Source organism: Eumetopias jubatus, unplaced genomic scaffold (assembly GCF_037043125.1).
Source record: "Eumetopias jubatus isolate StellerSeaLion01/CBP00866 unplaced genomic scaffold, mEumJub1_p1.0 scaffold_8, whole genome shotgun sequence".
In the NCBI taxonomy this organism is placed as follows: domain Eukaryota; kingdom Metazoa; phylum Chordata; class Mammalia; order Carnivora; family Otariidae; genus Eumetopias; species Eumetopias jubatus.
The window spans coordinates 2453184-2475906 of NW_028274814.1; the positions used below are offsets into that span (position 1 = coordinate 2453184).

Below are 22723 nucleotides of genomic sequence, written 5' to 3' on the forward strand. Positions count from 1 at the left end.
ACCACCACCACCTTCCTCTTTTTTGCGATGAGGACTGTAAGACTGAGAGATGGTAGAGAGGCCAGTAGATTTACCAACACCCATCTACGAAGTAAGATCAGAGCTATTTTTGATTGGAGGTCTGTTTGATTCTGAATCTTATGCTCTTAGACATCTTGCTACACACAGCTCTGGGCTTTCAGCACATAATTTTGCCCATTAAAGGGGCTACCCTCTATCCCAGTGGTTTATAAGTGTTTGCATGTGCTCTTTTAAAAATAGCTTGAAAAAAAAATAAAAGCAGTTTGGAGGGTTCTGATGTTTCAGAGAGTTAAAATCATTTTTCCTGAGGTAGGTGAGGAATGTATGGCCAAGTTTGGAGTTTATTTGAATGTGGGTTTGTCTTAAATTGTGGGTGTTACCCTAAATTCAACATGTCTGTTCTCACGGAGATTTGATGGATGAATGGATTGGAAGAGAGATTAAGTCATAACTATTGAAAGTAAAAATGAACTTTCAAAAAATGATCTACTTCATGGACAGCAGTGAAGATTCCATCTGTTAAGATATGGATATGAGTCATGTTTCACCAATTTAAAAGCAGACATTTCCTTTATTTTTTGAAGGGCATGATAGAGATTTTTAATGTGATGTTTTGTGAAGGTCTCGTTTTCTTTTGCTGTGCTACTGTATGCATTCTTGTAGAGTAGATTTTCTAAAATTATATACCCTTCCCAATTTAACACAAAATTACTTCATATCTGCACCTGGCACTTAAATTTTGGTTTAAAAGAAAGCTGTGGAAATTGTATGTTATTGGCATATTGCAAATCACCAACTGTGATTCTGCCACTGAAATTCAAACAGCATTTGTTCATGACACAGTCCAGATTTCATAATACTTGTGTTTTCTAAAAATGCTGGAGATAATTATTGAAACTAATATATATGTATAAGTTCTTCCATGTGTGGCATTTAAAGACACATTCTTTGTAATTTGTAATCTCCATTCTCAGTTTGCAGAAAGGACTTGATTCTTGAGAAAATATACCAATGTAAAAAGTTAATAACAAAACTTGCATTTCATTTGCTTCCAATTAAACACCAAATGTCAGAACTTAATATCTTCAAAATCCATATTAAGCCACACACCTTGTGAGAAGTCTGATGATATTAAAATCAAGTATGGAAGTTCAAAATCTCAGTGAAGAGCTTGAAATAGATATTGGTAGTTTATCAGGGTTACCAGGGTGCCTTGTCTCATTGTTTTATTTCCCAAATTGAAAATTGTAAATTGGGTGTTACTGGATGGATGAGCATTCTAGTGCAGGATTATCGAACTATGGCCTATGGGCAAAATTTGGTCCATCACCTGCTTTGTAAATAAAGTTTTATTTAAACCTAGTCACGCTCATTTATTTATGTATTGCCAGTGGCCGTTTTTGTGCTACAGTGGCAAAATAGAGTAGTTGTGACAGAGGCTGCATGGATTGCAAAGCTCCAAAAGTATTTACTCTTTGGACCTTTCAGAAGTTTACTGACTGCTCATCTAGCAGAATGTCTGTCACTAACCCTGGGAGTTGTTCCCAGTCAATGTCAGGTAAACAGGCTGATTTTATTTCTGTTTATGGAAACTTTGGTGCATACATACAGACACCTTTCTGTTATTTATAACTGCTAAGGATTTCTTTTCCCACTTGTGTTGCTTATTGTAAGGTTGAGTGGCCCAACTGCTCATCCTACTTTAATTTCTTCTTACCACTTAGCCTCCCTCCATGTTGTTTAATCAGCCAATTATAGATGATGCCACAACAGGGTTCTGAGCTTCCTGTTGTCTCCATGTCTCTATGACCTTATGATGGTTTTCTTTTTTTGTCTTATGAATTGATGGAAAATACATAAATGTTCTTGGAAATATCATTTGTTCAAAATGACAAAACCATCTATGAAATGAGGATTGTAATTATAAATGCTTCTCATGTTCTGTAAATTTATCATACCATCCTTTAATTGATAGGACTTTTAGCATTGGAGAAGCTTGAATTGGAGGTAGGTAGGAGTGGGTTTTTTGGGGTTAGTTATGGTTCTGCTTTCCCTGGAATGCTACGTGTAGTTTACTAGGCATAGGGTTGTAATGTGAATGACCAAAGTGGTGCTGGCCCTTAGAACTTTATTACTCTGAGATTTTAAAGTGCTGTCACTGTTTGGTTATCAGAAGAAATAGATTGAATTTTAATTTTCATGTTATTTTGTAATGCTGTATTATGAAAGTTTAATTTTGAAATACTTTTATACTTGACAAAAGTTGCAAAAATAGTTGCATACACCCTTCATCCACCTCGAATATAAAATCTGACATAGCTATAGTACAATTATCAAAGTTAGGAAACTACTAACATTGAGTAAATACTGTTAACCAATCTACAGCCCTCATTTGAGTGTTGCCTCTTTTCTCCCGGTGTCCTTCTTCTAGTCCATGATCCAGGCAAGGACCTCATGCTGCCTGTAATTCTTGTTTCTCCTCGGTCTCTTCCAATTTACACGACTTCATCAGCCTTTCTTTTGCTTTCATCACTTTAATATTTTTAAAGAGTGTGAGTTATTTTATAGATTGTCCCTCAACTTGGATTTATCTGATGTTTTCTCATGATTAGATCAAAGATATGCATTTTTAGCAGGAATACCACCAAAGTAATTTTATTTCCTTCTCCATGCATTTTATCAGAGGGTGATATGACTCATTACTGGTGATGTTAACCTTGATAAAGTGGTGTCTGCCAAGTTTCTCCCCTGCAAAAATACCATTTTTCTCTTTTTAATGAAAAAGTATTTTGTGGGGAGATACTTTGAGATAGGCAAATACCCTGTTTCTCGTGATATGCTCACCTAGTGATTTTAGCTTCCATTGGTGATCTCACCTGCAGCAATTCTTGCTGTGGAGATTGCTTGGTGATGACTTCTATTTCCATCATTCCTTCTCTTTTTATTAAATCGAATGCTACAGTATGGAAGAGTGGTCTATTTCCACCATTAATTATTTCTTCAATTATTTATTTGTATCATTATGGCCTTAGAGGTATTTAGTTTGTTTTTGAGTTAAGATCCAGTTGTATCATTATTGACTTGTTTATGAGTTGTCCCAGCTTTGGCCATTGGGAGCTCCTTTGGGTCGACACCTGATTCCCTTTGATGTGCCTCTTTCACTTTCGAGTGCTCTTTACTTTTTAACCTCAGAGGTGTTCCAGGCCCATCATGTATTTTCTCTGCCCCAATCCTGGATTAACTATTTTTTTAAGGAGCCCTTGTTTATTTATTGGAAAATGGTAACAGAATCCAAGATCCGGGTGCTTGTGTTCCTTCATACTGTGTGTGGTTGCTTCTAGGACCTCTCAGTGGGGGGGAGCTAAGAACCACACATACATTAACATGCATTCATACCTATCTGTCCCCCTACCTACCCACTTATAAAAAAACAAGTGTTCATCTTGATGCCTCTAATTTTAATCTAATATCACGGAGTTTATTTCTTTATTTGTAACTTCTGTTTCTGACAGGGAGAATTTTGATACTCATTATCCAAAATAGTTTTCTTTTTATTCATTCCTGGTGTGTGTGTGTGTGTGTGTGTGTGTGTGTGTGTGTGTGTGTGTGTGTGTGTGTGTGTGTGTGTGTGTCGTAGTGTGAGGATTTCTAAACCATATGCTTGTGAGAAACAAGTTAATGACAGTTTTTTTTTTTGTCTCTAGCCTTAACAGTAAACAGTGAAAATAGTTTTCCAAAATTACTTAAGTCTTTTCCTTCCCACTAACCTTGTTGCTCCCATTTTCTTTTTCTTTCATCCCTGTTCTTACCAATTCCTGGGAGACAACCATATCTTTTATCCTTCTTATATTTCTTATGCACAAATGGGCAGACACATGTGTAGTTTTTACTACTTCCTCCTATGTGAAAGGTACCTTATATCTTTTGCTATATATATGTAGTACTGCAGAGCATATATATGTATTATATATAGAAATGTATTTGCTTTTCCACTTAATATATCATTTACAAAAAGATTTAAATCTACCCCATCTCCCTTAGCATTCTGTAATATAAAACCATTTTATTATTTTTCACCAATAGAATTTCAGATATGAAATGCATAACTTAGAAATACAAAAGTAAAGCATCAAAACTCAGGGGAAGACGATGTCTTTGAAGTTTTGCTTCCTAAAACATAATATTCCTGGGTGCTTAAATGTCAGTATTTTTCCTCTGTAGATTTATGTCAAATGTGGTGTAACTTTAGTAGCAATTTTGTTTTACTTTATTTTAAATTTAATTTTATTTAGATTCTGCTAATTAATGTATAATGTATTAGTTACAGAGGTAGAGTTCAGTGATTCACCAGTTGTTTGGTGGCAGTTTTAAATGCCTTTGTTTGTAAATGCAAACGTATCTTTCATTTCTAGCTGGTAGCAGTGTTTGACGAGCAAGACCCACACCATGGAGGTGACGGCACCAGTGCCAGTTCCACAGGTACCCAGAGTCCAGAGATATTTGGCAGTGAGCTTGGCACCAACAGTGTTTCAGCCTTTCAGCCTTATCAAGCAACAAGTGAAATTGAGGTCACACCTTCAGTCCTTCGTGCAAGTAAGTGAAAGCTCTTTCTTCTCTACATGTTTCATCTTAATTTACGGGATGCCAACTCTTGTTATCCAGCCATGCTCCTGTGAATGGAATTCGTTATCTGTTTTTATCAAAAATTGATTAAGTTTAGAACCTGGGCAAATGTCTTTTGCTGGAGAGGTAGACAAGATGCTTCACATTTCAATACATTGGGCTTACTTTACTTCAGACTGGTAGACTTTTAATTGCTCACTAAAGGTAAATAAGGATAATAGTTAAAGTTATATTCCTGGATTTTTCTTTTTCTTTTTTTTTTTTTTTAAAGATTTTATTTATTTATTTGACAGAGACAGCGAGAGCAGGAACACAAGCAGGGGGAGTGGGAGAGGGAGAAGCAGGCTTCCCGTGGAGCAGGGAGCCCGATGCGGGACTTGATCCCAGGACCCTGGGATCATGACCTGAGCCGAAGGCAGGTCCTCAACGACTGAGCCACCCAGGCGCCCATATTCCTGGATTTTTCTTTCCATGTTTTTCATCTGAATGCTAGATCAAATAGGAAATAGAGGCCTTCACACTGAACTCAAACATAGCATCTTTGGTGGATAATCAACTTGGATACAGCCATTACTTGAACTTTATCTGAAGAGATGTCAGGGCCAGAATTATTGTCAGAGATCTGGAAGAGCTGCTATTAGAATACTGTCTCAAGGAAAGAAAATACAGGGCTTAGTGAGTTTATATGAGGAGCCCAGGGACATAGAGGACTCAAGTTCTAGGACACTTGCCTGAAGAAATCTGTCAGCTCTTCCTGGCAGGTTTACACAAAAGTGAAGAACTTTTGCTAAAAATAAATTTAGTGTTTGTAATGGTCTAATCTTATAATTGAGTAGTTTTTAAGAATAAGAAGGTCCATTTCAAGAAATGGGTAAGTCAAAAATCATTTATCTTTTAGTCACATCTAGTTAGAAACATTGCAGTTTTTCAGGTGTTGTGTGATTTTACCAGTAGTCTTTTTTTTTTTTTAGATTTTATTTATTTATGTGAAGAGAGAAAGAGAGACAAATAGGGGGAGAAGCAGACAGAGGGAGAGGGAAAAGCAGGCTCCTTGCTGAGCAAGGATCGATGCGGGGCTCGTGGGATCATGACCTGAGCCGAAGGCAGGTGCTTAGCTGACTGAACCACCCAGGCGCCCCTAATCTTACCAGTAGTCTCGTGTGATTTTACTGATAGTCATCAGTAGATCTTCATATATAATAGGTAATAATATATAATAATATACAAAATTCTATATAGAATATAGTTAGATAATATTTAGAATATAGTTTATTTTTTATAAAATTTAGGTTTGTACACATGTACAAACATACTTTAAACTAATTTTGTGGAACATTTGTTTACTGCATGGATATGCTCTTTTAAAAATCTTATCTTGGATTTGCTTTGGGCAGTGTTTTTCCAAATGTGAGGTGTGTACCATGTATGGTATGCAAGGTAATATATAAGTGGTACACCAGTTACCTTACTTTCTTTGATTGCATACCGGCTCATTAAGCCCATGCTCTAATGATTATCTTCTTGGAATAAACTCATTTATAAAAAGTGGATTGCCTAAATGTGATTTTTTTTTTTAATTTTCTGATGTAGTGTTCAATAATTTATCAGTTTTGAATAACGACCAGTGCTCATTACATCATGTGCTCTTCTTAATGCCCATCACCAATGACCCCATCCACCTCCTCTCCAGCAACCCTCAATTTGTTTCCCATAATTAAGAGTCTCCCATGCTTTGTCTCCCTCTGTGATGACTTCCCATTCTTTTTTCCCCTCCCTTCCCCTACGGTCCTCTGCCCTGTTTCATATGTTCCTTATACGAGTGAAATCATATAATAATTGTTTCTCTGATTGACTTATTTCTAAATGTGACTTATAATAAATTTTAATTAAATAATAGTACAGGTATTCACGTGCCTGGTATTTGGAAAATAGTGTCTTTATGTTGAATAATTACACCCTAATTTATATAATTAAATACAGAGCTTTTTTGTGTGTTATTGTTGTAGTTTTTAATTCATGTTTTATGAAGGATGCACATTTAATTTAACTGCACCTTAAAAAAGTGTTAAGAGGAAAGGTAAATGCTGTCTTTATGTTAAGAAGAATTTGAATGGCATACTTTCCATCAATTTCTGTCTTTTGTTCTGGATGCAACAACATTTCTTAAACACCACCACCCACATTTGGCTGGTCCTGTGTGTTAAAATTTAAATGCTGTTTTTACACAAAATGAGTCCAGAGTTGAGTTAATAAGGCCTAGTCTTTATCAACAAGGAATTTATGTTTAGTGGTCTTCCTGATTTATAGATAGGAAAATAAAGAAGCCAGCAATATGTAGAAATTTGCTGAATTGAGGAATAATCAACTCTAATTAGGGGCATGGTTAATAAAAGATTTTAGATAAACTCCTAATGCTTACCTTGAAGAAAGAAAGTGATAACTTTCCTCTGTTTTCCAAGTCTTGCTATGATTGAATTCACTCCTCTCCTTCTTTGCATGAAGAACTGATGGAAGCTAAGAAAAGTATGCAATTTTTTTGTCACTAGAACAGTGGATATTAAGTTTGAGAATTAAGATAAAGCCTAGGTGAATTTAATACACAGAATTCTCATCCTAAGATCTTTTCATGCTTTTTTAGAAGTTGCCACTAATTTGTCCTTGTAGTACATATAAAGTGAGAACCTTGATTTAGTTAAATTAGTGGTTCTCAGATATGATTGATATTTTCCCACAAGGGACAGTTGATGATATCTGGAGATATTTTTGGTTGTCACAACTGATAAAGATTTGGGGTATACTCTGAGTGTCTGATTAAGGCCATGGATGTTACCAAAGATCCTACAAGGCATAGGACGTCATCCACATCAATTCTCCAGCCCAAAATGTCAATAGTGCTGAGGTAGAGAAACCCTGAATTAAATGAATCATTGTCCTTATGGTCAAAAATAGCAATTATCTAAGCTCAAACTGACACTTGAGAAGAATTTTCTTGAGCCCAGTATATTGAACAACATTCTGAGTAATGCCCTTAAACTGAAGGACGAAACATGATGACCAGCTAATAATGATATTGCTCATAGAAGGTAATCGAGAGACCATAATAACAAAAAAGAGGGAATTATGGGCAATATTACACAAACATATTTTATTAGAGTAAAAATACAAATTTTCCAAAATTCCAAAAAATGTGCTTTAAAAAATGAGAAAGTGAATAAAATAGACCACACAGTGAAAGACTATTTACATAAAAGCTTCTTATGTTGAAGAAATAAAATAAAAAAGGATAACCATAAAGAAGAATAGGTAGCTATGGGGAACAGAGACAATAAGATGGATGAAGTGGAATAGAAGTGAGGCAACCTCTTGTTTGTATATTTGGTGTTCAAACCATATTATATTTTATGTAATTATAATCAAATTTTATTTTAAAAATAAAATTCTTTATAATAATATTAATAGTTAAATAGTAATTCTTAAAAATCATATAACAGAACTACACATAAATTATATATCCAGTTGGTTGCTCACTCATCCAAGAGTTAACTATTTCAGATGACTGTAAAACTTAGTAATTTATACCACCAAAGGAAGATCGGGGTGGGGGGGGGGAGGACTGCCAAACAAACAAGAACCCTAAAACAGTTTGTTGTTGGTAAAATTGGTCCTGTTAGTCTTAGATTGTTGGGTGGATGTTATGAGGTGGAGCAAATGAGGAATTATAATAATATTCTAATTCTGTTATTCCTTGTGCCATCGAGGATCCAGGATTCAGAATATAGAAGAAAAGGGTACAGATGTAAGTTAGAGGAGAATAAGTAAAAATTCCATGGTCCTCAGTTTGAAAAAAACATATAATGAATCTGTGGTATGTTTTATTACACACACACACACACACACACACACACACACACACACACACACACACACAAGAAGGAGGGAGGAAGGGAAAATCCTGTATGTGTTCACTGAATATGTCTTGAATTAACACTCCAACCCAGTAACTGAGCATTCCTGATGTCCAGATTGTGTTTTGGAAATAGTATTTTCTATTAAGAGGGACCAGAGCTTTTTGGAGAAATGCTGAATTCTGATCCAGGCAGGAAATGCAGGAGGTGATTCTGGGTCATCCTGCCATATCAGAAAATAAGGAAAGCTATGAAAGGTGACTGGGGTTGTGTCAGCATTGCCCAGGTGTCATGTTGAAGCTCCCACTGGACCAAGAGGGATGATTAGAACATCAGGAAGGGTAGTAATAGCAATGCATTCATGAGTTCATAATGATAAATAAGTAAGCAAGGTAAGGGATGCTAGTGAACCAACTTATTATTTGGAAAACTGATAAAAGAATTAAAGAATAAGGTATATTTCCTGTATGAATGGTATTACTGGGTAACAAAATAGTAGATGAAGGGGAAGTTTCTCTATATAGAGGTATCCTAGCTAATAAATGAAGAAGCAATGATAGAAGAAGAATATTACTTTTTTGTCATTCCTGATGAAATAATGGATCGATGCATTTATCATCAATCACTGATAATATAGAAAGATAATAGTAAATTGGGAGTTTACTAAGTATTGTGATCTTCCTGATGGAAGAATATAACACTATGAAGTAGTCTTGGCAAAAGAAATTAAACCTAAATCCAATCAAGAATCTAGATCCAAATGTCAATTTATAGGAAATCCTGAACACTGGGAAGCATGTTAACACCATAGACATGCAATCAGTCAAGTCAAGATGGTGGGAAACTATACAAGACAAATGACCCAGATTCTTTGATAGATCAGGTGCAAGGTTGGGGAAAGAGGTAGAGAGGGAACACAGGTTAATAGAGACTTAAGAGACGTAACATCCAGTCATAATTTGTGAATCTTGTATAAATCCTGATTTAAATGAAACAACAACAACAAAAGAATAGCAGTCATACGCTGATTGGTGAGTTGAACACCGCTTGAGTATTTGATTTAAGCAATTATTTATTTCTTTTTAGGTGTGCTATGTTATTGAAATTATTTTCTTAAGTCTTAATCTTTTTGTAATACATAATGAAGTAGGTACGGTTGGAAATGATCTATCTGGAATTTGCTTCAAAGTAAACAGGCTGGGGTAGTGGGGAATGGGTAGCTGAGTGGCTATGTGGGATTCAGTATACTATTCTACTTCTGTATGTGTTTAAAATTACTCTAAATTAAAGTATGTGTGTGTGCACGTGTGTGTGTTTTTAAAGGAAACACGTACATAAAACGCTTATTTAAAACTTTCAAAGTTTATGTAATTCCTGTTTTCCTTGAACTTTGTTTCATTTAGTGTAACTCGAGAGTTTTAACTGAATATATTTTTAGGCTTGAATATCTTTCATTGATCATCTTTTCATGTTTCTCTGAAAAAAAGAAAATACATCTAAAATGTTAACTCTTAAATTTTTTATAAAATGCAAATATACTGGTGATCATTATTAGTACATAATTGATCAAAGTAGCATAAATATGCAATATAAAAAATTTGCCTATTAATGTGGAAATAAATGAGAACATCCAAATGAGAACAAGCTATTTATTCAGAGCTTGCCATACCAAGGCTATTTATTCAGAACTTGCCATAGCAAGGGATTTAACCACCATCACTTGTATTTGGCAGGCAGGGAAGTGGGAAAGCTTTATAGGAAAACAAAAGGGAGGCTTTAAATGTGCCCTGATGGTAGCTGTTGGCATAGAGTAGCTGTAGGTGGGCTACTTAGAAGCAGAGTATCCTTTATAATTGATTAAAGGTGCATATTTGACTTTCTCTGGTTGTTCCTAAGTTGAAAGCAGAGTCAAAAGTTAGGGAAGCTGTCAATTATTATTCAAATCCTGTCTATTTTGGGCTGACTGTTACAGGGGTTATTGCTTGGCTTCCTGAACTGGTTGTTGCAGATAGTAGTCTAATTTCCTGGACTGGTTACTCTAGGTAGCAGACTGGCTTATTAGGTTGGTTTCTGCAGATTGTGGGTTAGATTTTCATTTTTATGTATAGTCTGGTCATTGTCCATTTTTATTAATTTTTTTGAGAGAGAGAGAAAATGTGAGGGTGGGGGAGGGGCAGAGGGAGAGAATTTTAAGCAGGCTTCACTCCCAGCATGGAGCCCGACCCCCTCTCAATTTCATGACCCTGAGATCATGACCTGAGCCGAAATCAGAGTTGGATACTTAACCGACTGAGCCACCCAGGTGCTCCAGAAATTATTTTTATTATAAATGTATCTCTTTAAATGGGGCTTTCTCCCCAGACAGTACACTCTAATTGCTGAAAAATGTTAAATTTTTCTAGAATAAAAAATTGCTATCTGGGAAATCTTGTTCATAGAAGTGAGTAGAAGGGTGTAGATGGAGTTTATTACAGTGCTATTGCCAACTCTTCGACCTCCCTCCAAATTAAGCACCAGACATTATTTTGTCATCCTTCATCAAGTTATTTTTATTGATGTATCAGTGGAAAGACAACTGGCTTAGGTCTTCCTTTCATTTTGTTAAAAGCAGTGAACTAGAAACTCGTTGAGTGGCAAAAGGATTTGTTACCCTGAGTCATTTACTTTCTTAACAGCAAGGCCATTATTTCAAAATGTCCCTTTGTTTGGCATCCTGGAGGTTTTGTTTTTTTTCTTTTTGAGATTTTATTTATTTATTTATTGAGAGAGAGAGAGAGAGAGTCTCAAGCAGACTCCATGCTGTGTGTAGAACCCCATGTGGGGCTTGATCTCACGACCCTGAGATCATGACCTGAACCTAGCCAAGAGTTGGATGCTTAACCAGCTGAGTCACCCAGGCACCCCATCATGGAAGTTTTTAAGTGCAGTGGTATATCTCATCAATTGTAAGATTCAGGATAGGTGATGCTTATTTTTTAATTTTTTAATTTTTTAAATGTGTGTGTTTTTTTTGTTGTTGTTGTTGTTCCCCATCTTGTGAGGTAGAAAAGCTGTTCAGAGCATCCTTAGGACTTTCCTAGCTTCTAGGCACTTTTGTCTTCATGGACTCCTCCTGCTGTAATAATATCAATAATAAAAATGATATTCATATAATTTTAAATATTTCAGTATTTTATTTTTTCTGTCATGCAAAATTTCATAGTTTTCATGCGCCCTAAAAGTATCATTTCCATATGATGTGAGGAAAAAAATTAAAACAGTTTCTTTATCTCTCAAAGTTCATTTTGTTTTCCTTCTGATTTTAAAGGAAATTAAGGGACACCTGGGTGGCGCTGTCCGTTAAGCTTCCGACTCTTGATTTGACTCAGGTCATGATCTCAGGGTCATGAGATCGAACCCCGCATTGGGCTCTTCACTCAGAGAGGAGTCTACTCGAAATTCTGTCTCTCCCTCTGCCCCTCCCCCTGCTCACATGCACGCTCTCTCTCTCTAAATAAAAATAAAATCTGTTTTTTAAAAAAAGAAATTAAAGCATTTGGGCCTCTAAAAGCACTGTGGGTCCCAGGCATTGGGCCTCCTCTGCCTCCTGGATATGTATCAGCCCTTAGGGCTGTTGACAAGGGAGAAATGGGTAGGGCCAGCATTTCACCTTGACCCCTTTATTTTAAGGACAATGGAGCCATTTCAGGGAAAGATGCAAATCTTATATGAAGATCTAGACCTCAAATCCCTGAAACTTTTGGTGGCCTGGCATCCCTTGGATGGTCTTTGCATCCTCTCAGGCAAAAGCAGACTTTGATTTAGAAATAACCACATACCAGGTAACCTGCATAAATGGTCTTTTTTTTTTTTTTTCAAACTAGAGTTTGGGAACATATTCTACTTTATGCTTTTAACGTGAGCTTGCTATGCAAAAATTCCTTTCTAGCAGTAGTATAGAGTAGTACTATTCATGGTTTAGAAAGACTACAGACACCGTCACATCATTTTGAACATTTGGGCAAGTTTAGTTATCTCTCTTAGCCTCAATTCCTCAATCTCTAAGTGCCTGCCTCAGGATTGTTGTGAGTAGTAAATGAAGTCTTTAAAGTCCTAATACAGTATGGGGCACACAATAAGCACAGTAACAGACAGTTGTAGAATGGTGATGATGATAAAAGATGTCTCTTGAGTACAGACTTGATGGATGTTTTAAAGGGTTGAGAAGTTACGGAACCCAAGTAAATAGGACATACATTCTTTTTTTTTTTTAATTTTTAAAAGATTTCATTTTTAAGTAATCTCTATACCCAATGTGGGACTCAAACTCACAATCCTGAGATCAGGAGTCACATGCTCCATTGCCTAAGCTAGCCAGGGACCCTGATAGGACATACATTCTTGACTAGGACACACTGCCTCTCTTAGACACAGAATCAGACTAGAACTTTCTCTCTTAACCTCACAATTCTGTGATACATGTTTAACTCTCTCTATTTTTAGTGTTCTCAAACCCAGGCTTAGAGAGACCTAATGTGCTCAGGGGCACACATTTCCTATGCAAATAAATCATTGAATTCGAGTCTGGTGATTTTTTCACTCTGATTTTTTTTCTTTCTTTTTTAATCAAAGACTTTTTGTAGAGGTCAGACATCCCATGGTAGCCTGATCTTAGAATGGTGGCAGGATTCTTTTACACCCCAGAAATCTAATTTTTTAATATTTCTTCTGGAAGATCCAGACTGAAGATTCAAGATTCCTTTGGAACTGGCACATGCCTTAGTAATTCTAAAATTTCTGGAAATAGTATTGCTGTAGGAATGTTGAGAAAAGTATCTGATTTATTAGATTGTGTTTACTATGTTTTAAGTCTTTAAACATTTTTAACATTTCTAAGCTGTGTGAATTTTATAGTTAGTTTTCATCCATTGCTGGCAACATTTTATTGGAGTAGTGCTGTCTGATTAATTGGTAAGGTTTTACTAGCTTCCTAACTTTTAGAACTAAAAGAGATAGTAATAATTGTTACAGAAGGATTGGGTCCTAAAATTAGCACCCACTCCCCTTCCTTGATCTCTTAATTTTTTTTCTTACCTAAGAATATACAGATTGATTTTGCCTTGCTAAGAGATCCAAGATCTCTGGTTTAGAGATCTGTTCTCTTAACATTAACTGGTACTAGAATACTATTTTCTGGATTTGATTTAAATATATATTGAAAAATAGAAATAATATTCCTATTGTATTCCTTTTTAACTTGTGAAGTGGAGCATGGCATACAAATGGTATTCTCAGTATTTCAAATAATTACCTTCTTACTGTGCAAGTTCTATTCAGCATATAAGACTCATCCAGTTTTGTTGTAGATGCAATCTGATTATTACATGTTGACAAGGTCATATATCTATTAATTGGATTGGAGATGGGATACAAAATTGCTGTAATTATTGTAATTTTCTAGCTAATTGCAGGGTTGGTGGTGAATATTTTGCTTCTGCAAAATGAAAAACAGTATACCATCAGAAGTTGTTTTATGGGGTTTCAGACATTTTGTTTTATATCTTTGTTGCTTTTTGCCCACGAAGTATCTCTTTTGTATTTTTTTGTGTATTGATCTGCCTCTGAATGTCAGAGTGCTCATTGGAAGGGATCATTGGAAGCAGGCACAGGCAGAGAGCCCAGTAGTACTCTTAGCTACCTCTTTGTTCTGGTTGCCACGTTACCTCTATTGTTTATTTATAAATTGGAGTATCTCCTTTCAGACGTATAATAAAGGTTGGATGGGTCAGAACCAACTGGAAGCCGGATCGTCTTCACTGCTCTCTTGTCACCTGTGCCACATTAGAAATAGTCCCTGAAATAAGCATTTTTAAAATTAAATTCAGATTGTGTGTCCTTTTTTTTTGGTATTAAAAAATAAGTGAATTATTTGTTAGCCCACTTAGTATTGTAAGATGGGGCTTATTTTGCATACTCTCTCTCTCTCGTACTTTTGCTTTATTTAAGCTAAGCTAGCTTCCAAAGCTGGAAACCAAATTGACATTTTAAAAATAATGGTATGTACACAAGGTGCATGTGTTTGGAGGATTGCAGATGGGTGGGGACTGAGCTACTGAGGGGGTGTTGGGAGCTCACTGTGGAAGATGGTAAAAGCAGACTGATGTTTATTCCCTGCTGAAATATAAACTGGAGGCGCAGGTGAAAATTGCCAAACCTAATGAGCAATTTGGCAGATAAGACGGGCTGTCAGGCGACAACAGATCAGCAGCAGGCACACTGTCTGTGAACCAGCTTGTTTGTTCCAGAGGACTACATTTAAATACCATAAATAAAATCTTTTTTTCGATATTTGGTATCACAAAGATGCTTCCTTTATCCTTCAGTTTTCCAATTAAATAACCAGTAATCAACATATGGTGATTTTGGTTGCAAAATTATTTTAAACTTGTGAAATGTTGCATCCATGAAAAAATGAACAAAATATATTTTCCACACATCAGTACCCAGGTAATATTAGGTTTTAAAATACACTAATAAAATATAAGTGATCACTTGCTTCATTAGGCTGAAACATTTCATCTGTGGTCTTTATGTTGGAACATTCCAAAGTAACTTTGTAGTCTTTTCAATGTTCCGTGTCATTTCTATCTGCTTACTTTACCAAAGAATCCTTTCCTTCCATTGAGCGCATGAACAGTTAGACACGTGCATGGCTTCTCCCCTTTGAGGCTGTCAGTATATTACATTGTCTAAGGGGCATTTGAAAAAGATATTCATGTCTTTGTAGAATTGTAGCAGTCCCTAAACTTCGAGGTCTGCCTGCCCTATTTTTACTGTTGGGAACCTTAGTCTCAAGTAAACGAATGCAGTCTGTGCTTATGGCATAGCAGTGGCTCAGGGCTTCATGATCAAGACAAGCTGAGATACTGCCGAAAATGTATGAGCCCTTACTGTACCTCAAGATCCTTTTTGTTAGGTTTCTTTGTGGCATTTCCAACACCTGACTTGGAGTCAAAGCATCTTTGCATTTCCTATGTGGCATCAGTATTTCTGAGATATCTTTAAGCGGAATAAACATTTGCTCCTTACATTCTTTATATCTATGTGAAGCACTTAATTTTTAACAAATCCCTACACATATGGAATATAGTAGTATCTTAATGATAGTGACTCTCAGTCCATTAGTCAGAGGAGTATTCGTTTTTTAGAAATTCTCTGCCTCATGTAATCACGTGGACTGTTAGCCTGTGGTTAGCAGGTGATCCTTGGACAGTGTTTTCATCTGAAAAAGCTTGCCTGTAGGGGGTTCACGGTGCTGCCTCGGCAGGATCTCCACACCTCTGACACGAGGCACTTGAGGAAGGGGTGAGTTACAGGCTTCACCAGAAGTTGCCTTTGAAATTAGACCCAAACCATGTGGAACTGGACCCCTCTTGCATGAAGCTCTCTATATCCGTCAAAACCTGCTGAAATTGTAAGAGAAGAACATTTCTTACAGATTTGTTTTCCCCCCAAAAGATCTCCCCACTGCCTGAACACTTCTTCCTTCCTCCCTCTTTTTGCCCTTGGCTATTATTTTTTACTTGACCCTGAGGTCTTGCCTTGTACTCTTGCTTTTGTATGGGATTCTATCTTATTTGCCCAATTATATTATCTGTTTATCAAATGCAGAAATTTTTGCTGACACTGGAATATTTGTAAAGGTAATGTAGCTATGGATGTATTAAGAAAGTACAGTTTCAATCAAAGCAAGAAAGCCCATTTCCAAATGGCAGTAAGAAGTGTAATACATAGAGAAAATAATTGTATGAAAATGTTTTAGTAGACAAGATTAGATTGTAAACAAGATTTCTCTTTCATTTTCCCATTCTAACCAGATATGTAGGTTCTTTTTTCTGTTAGCGCGTGTCACAGAGAGACCCATATTGCAGATTATTTTGTCAGCATGAAAGCCTGGCAGATAAAATCTTTTCTTCTCTTGGGCGCCTGGGTGGCTCATTCGTTGAGCGTCTGCCTTTGGCTCGGGCCATGATCCCAGGGTCCTGGGATCGAGGCCCACATCGGGCTCCCTGCTCAGCAGGGAAGCCTGCTTCTCCCTCTTCCACTCTGCCTGGTTGTGTTCCCTCACTCGCTGTCTCTGTCAAATAAATAAATCTTTAAAAAAAAAAATCTTTTCTTCTCTTCTTGCTGCACTTGATACAGATCTCTTGTTAACTTCTTGAGACTGTGTTTGCTTATTTATTCTTTTCATTGCTTTTAATGTCAGAAATGGCTTTGCATTCTCAGTTGTGTTTGCTCCTGTACCCGGCTGGAGATGGGCTTCAATATCTCAGAATCATTGTGTCAGTCCCAAGTAGTGAAGGACCGAGAGGAAGCTACACAAAAGGCACGAGGCACTTGGTAAATGCACCTGTGATATTTTAACCCCTTCTGATTTTTTTTTTTTCTTGGAATGCATAGGTAGTAGTCTCTGTGAGGGCCACACTTGAAAGAAAAAGCTTAGGTCTGTATCAGTGTGTGAATTCATTGTTACTTTGGATTTACTACATTCATTTATATTGACTTATAAATTAATCCTATATCAATTTTTAGTGATCAGTTCATTCCCTACATTTCAGCAAATAGTGTTTCTCCTTTATAATCTGGTTGCCGCAGTGTGTGCACCTAGTATGGCTCAAAATACGAAAGCGTATTCATGCTCAAGGAACCCATCTGAGAAAGGATTGATAGTGCCTTCTCACAGAGATCTTTTTTCTTCAGCTCTTCCCATGTCTTACGTTTGATGCTTCCTTTAAATATTTCCCTTATATTGGCAGTTGATAGCACTTAAGTCTAGAATTTTCAAACTTGAAAAAGGGCATTATGCTTTCACTGTCTCCTCTCCTTTCTCTCCTTGGTCTCCTCAGTCCAAACCACTGACCATCTCTCTCCTTAAATACTGTCACACCGTGTTCCCAGCACAGATTGCCTTTGTCTTTGTATTCTTTCTCAAAGTTGTAGAACGTTTTCTGCACCCTACGTTTTCTGTCAGTCCTGGGGATTAAGCAGCCACCATTTTCAGCTCTTTCTTACAGAGTGACGGAGAAATGCTGCAGTTGGGTTTCCACCAAATCATACAGCAACACTTTCTTGTTCGCAGAATGGTACCCGGGTAATAATTAGAAACTTACACGTATACATATGTTTGTATGAATATATGTATACATATGCACAGCTGATATTTAGTGAGCTTATGTATGGAAGGAGTATAAGAGTAACCTAGGAAAATAAATCATTTTATGAAGATGATCCCCATGTTTACAGATGGAAAATTACAATGGGATCAGTCTAGGAAGCCTCAGACCAGCCATATATGGGAAAAGGCATTTCAAAAGAGTACTGTTGGGTTTACTCAACCTATCATCAATTTAATTAAAATATAGTTTGTAACATGGCTGATCCATTAGTTAATTTGTTATTTAAAGCAGCTTGAGAAGTGTTTATTTTAAATATAGAATTTGTGTTAATGAGTTGGAAAAGAGTATTCCATTGCTTGGCAGAGATGTTACAGCATAAAGATTTATGACTTAGTACAACGATCAGCTTGCATAAGAATATATGAGTAGACACTGATATTTGATAATAGCCCTTCTTTTGTAGCCAGAGTAAGGGGGTTGGGGCTGGGAGGCATAAACAAGGTCACTGATGAAAAAAATCCTAGGAGAAAACTACTGAATTCTGAGTACGGGTCTGGGATGCCTGGTTAAGGCTTGAGAGATTATGCATTTACTCCGAGGAGGTAAGGGAGAGCCAAGTGGGCAGGGGTATGTACGGGCCTGCATCTGTATCTCTGCTTCAGCTAGAAAGGTTACCAGTCCACAATTTTCATTTTTTCATTTCTGTTCCTCATCTAAAATTTGCCACCTCTTCTCTTCAAAAGTGGGACATTAGCTTAAATGGAGTTAATATAAAATTTATCTGCCCCCATGTTTGAAGAGCAGGGTATATATGGATTAGTTTTCTAGCCCTGCTATAACAAATTTCCACAAACTTAGTGGCTTAAAACAACACAAATTTATTACAGTGCTGCATTTCAGAGTGCTGTGGGGATCTCACTGAACTAAAACCCAGGCCTTGTCAGGGCTCTGCTTACCCTGGAGGCTCTAAGGGAGAATCCATTTTCTTGCCTTTTCCAGCGTCTGGAGGCTACCTGCTTTCCTTGGCTTGGGCAGTCCTTATGCCAGCATCAACAGCCTTGCTTCTCTTTGGCTCTTGCTCTTCTGCAATCAGATCTGCCTGTGTTCTTCTGCCCTTCTCTTCCATTTTAAGGGCTCATGATTATATTAGGCCCACTTGGATAATGCAGGATAATCTCCTCAAGTCAGAGCCTTTACCTTCATCGCAGACAAAGGCCCTTTTGCCATGTAAGGTAACATGGCAGGTTCTAGAGATTAGCATGTGAACATCTTTGGAGGCCATTCTGCTGCCTACCACAATATGTATACATTTTAATATTGTAGATTGAAAAAATACTACTAGCATTTGTTTCAGTATGAAGGCATCATCTGTCCTGATCAGGTTACTCTGGGTATGACAATGAGCATCTAGCCTAAAAACACTCATGGGATGGTCATTTTGATTTAAGTACACAGGGAAGGAAAGTAATGAATACCTCCTCATTAGAAGTATTTCCTTGAGACCATTTTTTATTTAGTTAAGTCAAGTGGCACGATATTTATAAAAATATAACTCTAGCCATTGTTAGGGTTTGCTTGATTAAAAAAATCTGTAGTAACAAATTTGCTTAATATTTATCTCTTTTTCATAATTAAAAGAACTTTTCATAATAATTGGCTTGCAATAAGTGTGAAATTTTGATTAGAAAGATTATGTACAATTTGTGAATACTGAAAACAGTAGGCAATGTTACTGTCTTTCTGTACTCTCCCTTACTTGCTCAAGCTTCCCTCTTCCCTTTCTTATGTTTTATTTTTTTTTTTAAGCCATAAAAGTTATATAGATGCTTATTTTTAATTTATTTTTAAAGATTGTATTTATTTGAGAGAAGGAGAAAGTGAGAGAGAACGTGAGTGGGGAGGGGCAGAGCGGGAGGGAGAAAAAGGACCTGAAGCGGACTCTGCACTGAGTGTGGAGCCCCACACGGGGCTTGATCCCATGACTCTGAGATCATGACCTGAGCCGAAACCAAGAGTCGGACGCTTAAGCGACCGAGCCACTCAGGTGCCCCATGTAGATGTTTACTTTAGTTACATTCTAGACCTTTCCATAAAGGATCTGGAGAATGACTTTGAGGATTATTGCAGACATTGATGGTACTTATAAATATTAGGTGTAATTTTCATTATTTAACCTACCTCAATATCAGGTTCCATTCTTGAGCTGTTTTACAAATTGCTAATCATTCTGTTTTGAACAGAGGCTTTAAAGTGATGAAGACTAGTTCTAATGATTCTTCATGAGTACATTTATCTACAGGCCTTTTTTTGGGGTATTACTTCACCTTGTTTTCTTATTTTGATTGTAAAGAAGTGGATTCGTGGGCATTTACCAATCTTTTAAAGAATTAAACATTTTCTTAAGTTTAGCATCCTTTTCTCTTTGGGTTTTCTTATATTTTGCTCATTTTGTGGCCACTGTGTACCTCTCTAGCTTTTAAGTTGTTATAAAGTGAAGAATCCTATCTTCGTCATCACTATGCAGAAACTGGCTCAATGCTTTGCATTCAAGAAGTATATGCCCCTTTCCTCTCTGCCCCATGAGCATGACAGTGGTATCAAGAGGAAGGGCGTAAAGCATGGACTTGGTCACAGTTGATTTAGAGGGGTAGACAGTCTAGTCAATTCGATTTCTAAATAATCCAGTGTGATGAAAGACTTCATACCTTTGAATATAAAATTTGTATAGATCCAAGTTCAAATGTGTACTTGATCTTTCAATTTTACTTACGGTTGTGCTAGCATTCCTTTAATAGAAATGTTTTTTACACTGAAGAAGTGTTTTATAATATTTTCTATTGAATATAATTTTATATATATTTTAATTTTTGTACATTCTCCAAGATTGTAAATTTATATGGAAACATCACAAATAACCTTCTATATCTATATACTCAATTGGATATGTGTGATTAGTGGCCAGTGCAATACTTTATTAGCGTAGAAAATTGAGATCCTTAATTAGAAAAAATATCTGCTGAAAGCACAACTAAAATGATTGCTGTCTCCTTTTAGTTACGTCATCCATCTTTATTTGCTTCTTTTATTATGAAGACATACTAAATTGTTGCATTTTTGTTAGGATCTTAGTACAAGGCTTGATTGCTTCAGGAGAGAAGTTTGATTTAGCTACAGATAATTTTATAGTTGTGGTTATTTTCCCTTACCAACTTTAAAGACAGAGTATATACTTGGAGAAAAAAATAAAAATAAAACAATAGTTTTGAACTTAACCCATTAAGTAACTACTATGGCACAACTGTATTCTGCAGAACTTGGCTATTGTAGACCTTGATTCCGCCTTACTCATCTACAGTAAATGATGCTTCACCATCATTGGTGATGCAAAATGTTGATGTGTATAATCTGTTTTCTTATGCAAGAGTCAGAACTTCCATTACAGTGGTGTACTGAAGTGTCTGGAGGGGCGCCTGGGTGGCTCAGTCAGTTAAGCGACTGCCTTCGGCTCAGGTCATGATCCCAGGGTCCTGGGATCGAGCCCCGCATCGGGCTCCCTACTTAGCAGGAAGCCTACTTCTCCCTCTCCCACTCGCCCTGCTCGTGTTCCCTCTCTTTCAAATAAATAAATAAATAAAATCTTAAAAAAAAAAAGTGTCTGGAAAGGGGTGTGTGTGTGTGTGTGTGTATGCATTGCAGTGATTCTTTGCCTTTAAAATTTCAAGTAAGTATTTATATTAAAGAATATAATAGCAATATTAAAGAATACTATATGAAATGAAGATACTGTTTATAAAACTAATCGGACATTTTTTTCCATATGATTAATATACTATGTTTTTAAATAAATGAAATGTTATATTTCCTAGATTTTTTAACCTAGTTTTTCCTGCTTGATTTACTTTCATAAACTCTGTCCTTGAAATAAATACACCCCACACACGTGACACATACATAGAAAGATTTTTAAGGGAGTTATTAATCAGATGAAGCTAATAGTGAAGTCTATGTACATCTGACTGCTTTTTATAATTTCCTTTTAATTCCTATGGGTTGCAAGTTTCTAATTTTTATGCTTCTCACATTTGAAAATTTTGTGTACTCATCTAATCTTACTGGTAAATACTGTCTTTTTGAGTATCTTCTAGTAATATAGTTTAAAAACATCAAATTAATGTAAGAATATTTTTCACATTTCTTCAGCATTACTTATATGTACCACTCCAGTGTTCCTTGAAAAGATCTACTAAGTATATTTGGGTAAAACACAATTGCTTTGTCTCTGTAACTTGATTATGATCAAATGTGCTTCATCTTTCTGAAAAATGTAAGAAATCAGATTATAATAGTATTTGTTACTTGCCTTTTCATAGTCAAGACACATCTAATTTAAATGGGGTTTAGGCCACATCTAGACCCACTAATCATGTTGTTAAATTAATTGAAGTAATTTCTTGTTGCATCTTAAGTCATTTAATTTTTGAAAAACAGCATTTAGGAGGCTTGAATTAGGAAATCTTTTCAGTGAAACGGAGCCACTTCTGAATGAATGTTCTATAAAGTCAGCACAGTCTGTTCTAAGGAGATTCATTCAGCTGTAGCACAGTAAATATTACAGAAATCATGATGAATATGCAGCTTTAGACAGCTTCTCTTTTTTTTTTAAATTTAACCCTAATCGGGAAAAAAGACTAATATTCAATATTGCTACATTGCGTGTTTCTCACTTGTCTTTATAATTATTTATTTTGCAAGATCATTTATCTTTTAAGCTTTTTATTACAGAAAACTTGGAACATATACAAGACTAAAGAGGGCAGTGTAATGAAATGTCGCATCCACCTCTCTAACAGTTACCGATTTATGACCAATCTTGCTTCGTGTTTAACTGCACCAAATGGGTTTATTTTGAAGTAGATTCCATACCTTATATAATTTCTTCTAAAAACGCTTTAGTATGTATTTCTAAAAGATAGAAACTTTTTAATATAATCCCATACTGTTTCAGAAAAGACAGTATTT

The 22723-nt window shown here is 36.2% G+C and overlaps 1 protein-coding gene across 11 annotated transcripts in view; it reads left to right on the forward strand.

The window, feature by feature from the left end:
* The window catches only part of PARD3 (par-3 family cell polarity regulator), a 644160-nt gene that overhangs the window by 257279 nt on the left and 364158 nt on the right, over positions 1 to 22723 (forward strand). For all 11 annotated transcript variants that reach the window (XM_028120914.2, XM_028120917.2, XM_028120915.2 and 8 more), the window contains exon 3: positions 4434 to 4614. In XM_028120914.2, the coding sequence (XP_027976715.1) occupies positions 4434 to 4614 (181 nt within the window). The remainder of the gene's footprint in view (positions 1 to 4433; positions 4615 to 22723) is intronic.